The 6,797-nt window shown below is 32.9% G+C and overlaps 1 protein-coding gene across 1 annotated transcript; it reads left to right on the forward strand.

Annotated features, from left to right (window-relative positions):
* Window positions 1–3,428: 3,428 nt before the first annotated feature.
* On the forward strand, window positions 3,429–4,763 carry LOC106114124 (pro-resilin-like). The gene is made up of 3 exons (XM_013307217.1): window positions 3,429–3,513; window positions 4,015–4,405; window positions 4,483–4,763. The coding sequence occupies exons 1-3, from the start codon at window positions 3,505–3,507 to the stop codon at window positions 4,689–4,691; spliced, it is 609 nt and encodes a 202-aa protein (XP_013162671.1). The 5' UTR covers window positions 3,429–3,504; the 3' UTR covers window positions 4,692–4,763.
* The last annotated feature ends 2,034 nt before the right edge of the window (window positions 4,764–6,797 follow it).

Below are 6,797 nucleotides of genomic sequence, written 5' to 3' on the forward strand. Positions count from 1 at the left end.
GTTGTCTAGATGGTTTTCTGTGCAGACAAAGAAGTTTGGATATGTAATGTGACCACGATCCCAATGTAACACTTTTATATAAAACCCGAAAACCATTTAAAGTATTAAACTGCATATTATCAGATGACATCGATTTAATTGTAAACCTTGACTGTTCAATTACTTTCGGAAGAGCTTTACTTTCGAAGAATGCGATCGTATAAGCGGGGTTATGAGAATAAATGCGTTTGTTTCTTATCAACTATCAAAAACAATTATAAATATCATCCAAACGTACAACAAACATAGGCAGAAAATTCATCAATTTTTATGAACATTTTTTTATTTATTGTAGAGATTTTTTTGAGAAGACACAACGAGTAACTGTTAAATATTATGTATTCACCCTTAAATATGGCTATCTATAAAACCACACTCTACGGAACAGCTTAGAAGAAAGGAATAAAACTTTATTAAATATTATTATTACATTTATTAAAAATTAGTTATAGAAAAGTTTACTCTTTTAAGAATAGTTTAAGCGCCATCTATGTACAAACTATGATACTTCTAAGATTGAATTGATTTGGTAAACGTAGTTAAATAATGTCTTGAAAATTAAATAATAGATGGCATACTTCTTAATTTTTTTCAATTATTTTTTTACTAATTTTGAAAATTAAACTGTCGGTCCATCATGAGGACATTATCTACTGTATGAAGAGGATAATTTTTTATATCTAATGTACTTATTATTAATACACATTTTATCTAATTTAGAAGCAACTACTTAATATGTCTAAAAAAATACTAAAAGCTTAGCAACGCTTCTGTTTCCTCGACCTTTTTTTCATAGTTAACAATACGCGAAATACTTAACGCCTACAATAAAAATAACCTTTAAACATGTCGATTATAAAAACATGATATAAAATAGCATGTTTTTTTCTAAGATACAACATGGAAAGCCGCAGTTAGGGCTAATGTTACAACGACATAAGTCATAGAAAGAAGTAGTTAGCGACATGAACCTTCTCCTACATAGGATACAGTACCTTTAGTTAGAAAGGCACTTAACTTCTTACTTTTTATTAATTTACTAATATTATGAATGCGAATGTTTTAATGGATGTTTGTTTGAAGGTATCTCCAGAACGGCTGAACGGATCGCAACGAAATTTGACATACATATAGAAAATAGTCTGAAAGAACAAGTAGGATACTAATTTTGTTTTTTTTAATTCCTCGCGGACGGAGTCGCGGGCGACAGCTAGTATGTTATAAATATGAATTTTTGGATAGATACATATAATAGATATATTATATGTATGAATATTTGTTAGAAGGTACATCCAGAACGGCTCAACCGATCTCGATGTTATTAGGCATTCATGTAGAACATATTATATAGTTCGGTCATTTTTTTATTTTATGCGGACGGAGCCGCGGTCGACAGCTAGTTATAAATGTAACCAAATATGCTGTAACTGAATACATCGACTTCTAACCTACGCGGTTGTAATATAAGACAATCAAGTAAACGGCCTTAAACACACAATTTGTGAGGTGAGATAGGATAAGTATAATTTTACTACGACTTTTACAGACAAGGTTGTCCTTTCATTGCTTCTATATTGTAGCTAAGACACCGATCGCTGGATAACTCTGTTAGTATGTAATCTTACTAGTTATTTTACAAACTGACTGAAAATTATGGAATCAATTCATTTATAGTCTGCCTTATTATATTTGGACATTTAATAAATACTCGAAATAAAATTGTGATTTGATTTTTTTTCTTTAAAGATAAAATAATAACAGTTATCTATGATGTTTTTTTCAGTTTGTTTTTAGTTTGTAATGTGATTGGTAAGTTTATAAACTGACGAAGTTCTAAGTCGTTCGGTGGCAGTGACAGTAGTTTAAAATTTAAGCACATAGACCCATGGGTCAAATCGCTTCCTGACGAACTACTGTGATTTGTTGCATACTGATTGTTCCTTCGATGTTGATATGAACGCAGTGTTTATGTAAATCGAATCGATTTATTAGATGACCACAATAAGAAGGAATTATAGTGCGTGATTCGATAGTTGAATTTTAGGAATGAAAAATGGGCACTTTGCCTGTGATGTTTTCGATTAAGTAAATTATAGGGTAGTGTACCTAGCATGAATATTTGTGATAAACGCCATCGTATCGTCATCGATAACTGCAGCGCCCCCTATCTGAAATTTTACAATTACGATGAAGATACGAAGGCGATTGTCGTATTCAATATTGATTTTTCGTATGACAAATACTCACGCAAGACATATTGACCTTTATGATTTATTCTTTACAAGTGTAAAATATCTAAAATTTTGTTTCAGTTTATTTTTTGTCTTACCTCTAACTATGATCGAGTATTGCAACAATTAAGAACAACAAAAAATATGTTTTAAAAATCGTAACAAATTAATCAACACGTACAGACGCAAAAGAACAAAGTAGCTTATTTTTATACATGCAAATTATTAAGTTCAATTAATAAAAAAATCTTACTATGTCATAAGTATAGCTGCCGCTCGCGACTCTACGCGGAATCGAAAAAAAAATAATTACAGATCTTCCATACTATTATACATCTATGCCAAATTTCCATCCATACATCCATCTAAACATTCGCATTTATAACATTAGTAAGATTTTTATAAGCACGTCACCAACCTGCTCTTATCCCTACGGAGAGTCAACACAGTGTGTTGACTCTCCGTACACACACTACTCTTCCAGACATCATCAGCCGTCATATCTGAATCCAACTCTTTCTTACGCATATCCTCTTTCACACAATCCTACAAAGGTAGACCAAAGAATGTATGGATGGCTACAAAGGTAGACCAAAGAATGTATGGATACATTCTTTGGTCTACCTTTGTAGCCATCCACATTCAATCTCATTATTTTTACTTAAAGCACGTACGTGCGTATAAAAGTTCCAAGTTTTTTACGTATTACGTCTACTAGATTATTAAGTTAAGGATGTAGGTCAAAATTATACAAACTAAATGTTACAATGCACTATTAAAAGCTTATTAAAAATAGGTAACGAACCCAAAAATGTCTATTACAGGTTGATGATGCCAATCAATAGCTAATAAACAATAAACACAGATCAGAACAATACATTGATAACAGATCGGACAGCTTTCAATTGAAATCCGTTCTAACGATAATCACGTAGTTGAAATTAATTAATACTCTATCCTTGGTAATATGCGTATACCATTGACAAGTCGAGGTCGAGTCATCACGTTTGTGAGCCGAAAAAAAAACTATAGCAACTAATTACTAGACCATGCATCTCATAACTTTGATATAATCGTTCATTATAATCGCTATGAAACTATGACGTCAACATTCGTGAGATGTTCAGGATTAGCTTCAGGTAAGGTATATATTGGGTCAATTCGTCTTACAGTATCACAGTTTTGTGTGAGCTTCACATTTGGCAGTACATATCCAGCTTTAACAGGCATCAAAATGAAACTGGTAACAATTTTTACTATTCTATTATTAAATTGAATTAACCTTTTCATTGAAGAAAATCTTACTCCTCTTTAGGAATAAGATTTTATTAAGGATATATTTTTATTTCCTCTTCAAATATTAACCAGTCCTGATCTTTCATTATTCTGTAGTTTATTTCATTGTTGGTCTTTGTTCGACTGTTTTTATAAATTTAACACGAGTTATTTATTTTGAAGTGACATATCAAGTATTATCATAGTATCTTTTAGTAATAGTTCCGAACTACTAGATATGTTAGTATTATTTCCAACCAAAATAAATTTCTGTTTGATCCCTTCACGCGTTTTTTAAAAAAAAAGGGTCTTGACAGATAGACGGACGGACAACAAAGAGATCCTATAAGGGTTCCGTTTTTTTACTATGAGGTACGGAACCCTAATAATTAAAGCCTCGTAATTTGTAAGTAAATATTTTTATCCCATATCGATGTTCGTTCTTATATTCTTATCCAAATTTTCCCAGTTCATTGTCGCCGCTTTGGTTGCTGTGTGCGCCGCTGGTCGTCTCGAACACCTCGAGCGCTCTTACCTGCCTCCTGACAGCAGCAACAGTCTAGGATTCGGATCCAATGGTCGTTCACAAAACGGCTTCGGTTCCAACGGACAGGGTAGCCAAGGTTTCGGCTCCCATGGTTCCTCTGGCAACTCCTTCGGCTCTGGTTCTAACGGTGGTTCTCACGGCTCCTTCGGTTTGAGTGGAGGTTCAAATGCTGGCTTCCGTTCAAACGGCAATGGTTTCGATTCATCCAATGGAAACGGATTTGGTGCTGCCACATCAAACCAGTACTTGCCACCTAATTATGGATCAGCTGGGTCTAATGGCTTTGCTAGGACCGGATCTTCTTCTTTCAGAGGTATGAACTTTTAATAAGATATTTTGTTTCTCACTTGTACTTACGTAACAATTCTCTGACTATTGCTAACTTTACAGCCCCTAGCACACAGTACGGTACCCCATCCTTTGACAACGGGTTCGGCGGACAAGGCGGCTCTCAGTATTCGCAGGGCCCGGGTAACAACGCACAGGGCCGTACTCAACCCGGCGCCGGCGTCAGTAACCAGTACCTGGCGCCACGCTCCAACTCCTTCCAGAACATTCCTCAGCAAAGCTTCGATGAGCAGTCCGGCTACCACTACTAATGGACATCATCACTTTGAAACCTCTTAACTTGATTATGTTATTTGTATATGAATATAACAATACTCACTATATTTTTGAATTTTATTTTATGAAAATAGAGAGAGAAACTTTTTGACATGTTTTACGTTATACAAACTACAAAATTATTAAATTATTATAGTAGTTACTTTTAACGATGCTGTGTTTATAGGATGAACTAGTATGCATCGTACTTATTAAATTTGTATGAAAATGGATCACACAGTACGTGAGTAATGGTTTTTTTAAAATCGAAGCCAAGGTTACTGTGAAATCCTAGTTTGTTAATCTCCAAATTGGTACTCTAATTTTATATTTCTAAACATACATTTATACTAACTTTTGAAATTGTGTTTTCTTAAGTTTAGTTACATTTTAATAATTAAATATCGTATTCAGTTAAATAGAAAATCGAGCTAACCATATTTCAAGGTTCACGATTTGCAAATTTAAACTTCAAATATCAAAATATAATTTATTTAATGAATTTTTAAAATACCTGGATTTAATAATTGTTTAACTAAATTAAAACTCAAAGAGGGATTTGTTTTTTTTTTATTTTGGTCACCTGTACCATTTATTTTTGGTACAGTTCGGTTCAGTAGTCTTAGCGAGCGCTATATTTATTTTTAAAACAAATTAGATTTTTTCTTATAATGTCTTGTTTATGAAATTGTTATATTATATATTGTCCAAATTTATACAGTAATGTGTGCAACAAAATTGTAAAATTATGCTACATTTGCCTGTAAAGGACCACATTATAACCTTTAACATACTGAGTAAACTTGACTAAATAGACATTGTTAGGAAGAAAATCCGACATTGTGCCGGTGTACTGGCACCGACAACCTCACTAAAATGTCGACGTATTTGTCCCCTCACTAATCATTCTGACACTTGACTTGGTAATAAAAGCGCGTCATTCCCGCCAAGTGATTCTAACTAATAATGTCTAAAAATATAAATTTATATCTTTATTCTAAAATCGTGTGCGACGAGCTTTTAAACCGTAAATACAGTAATATTTTGCTTATTTAAAATGCATTTTTATTCGTGCAAAAACTACTTATTGAATTCTCAAGTACCAATTACACTTTAAAGATTAGAAAAACATTCTTATTGGATGATGTCAAGCAATAAGTTTTCATAATCCAGAACTGAGTTTGACCTTGATTTTAAATGATATCTGTAGACATTGTACATTAACATTTAAACGCATAATACGCTGCGCCGAAAATAATTTTCGGCATCGGTGAAGTCTGCAGCGGTGGGCCACACTTATTCACATGCTTTGCCCAATTGGCTCTACGGGGCTAGACAAAGTGCATTAGCTTTGAAGCGATTCCATACTTCTTTACATTGAAGTTCGTTTTGGAATCGTTTCTTATCGAATGTACTTTGTGTAGCCCTTTTGGACCTACATATGCAGACACCGGCTGGGCGCTTGAACAGCTGCTATAAAAAATCAATTAAATATTTTTTGTCTTATCAAACAAAGTTAATATGGCTTTTTTGTTTTGTTATCGCTTATAGACAACATAGCAATTATGAAAAGGACAGATGAATAATAAATTGTAAGTAGATGTAAATAAATTCAATAGTCAAATAGCAACTAATAACAAAAGAAGGCAATTTGTCGATTATTACCTTCTTTTGATGGATCCACTCTTCAAGCACCGATTGGGTATCTACCTAATAATAAATCAATGAAGATAAATTCACATGTGAGTAGAAGTTTCCACTTTTGAAAAGGATCCTAAAGGATTAAGGAAATAAATAATTGAAATTTTGATGATAAATTGTATCTTTAAATTTTGCATAGGGTTTTAAATTGATGGAGAATTTTTTTTTGATTAATGGTGTTCGAATATTGACAACTATCTAAAAGTTGTGATAACTAAAATTAGTCCAATGGTACGCGAGAAACTTAGAGTATTGTCAGTTTTCTGTTTGATTTTACAGGATGGATATCTCAATGCTAAATTAATGCCCAACTTCTAATATCACTTAGCAGGCAGTATAATCCAGAAGTACCCTGCGATGTTTTTTTTTTCAGAATGGAATTTTTGGAATAAAAACAAAAA

The sequence above is a fragment of the Papilio xuthus genome, unplaced genomic scaffold (genome assembly GCF_000836235.2).
Source record: "Papilio xuthus unplaced genomic scaffold, Pxut_1.1 DF828142.1, whole genome shotgun sequence".
NCBI classification, from domain to species: Eukaryota; Metazoa; Arthropoda; class Insecta; order Lepidoptera; family Papilionidae; genus Papilio; species Papilio xuthus.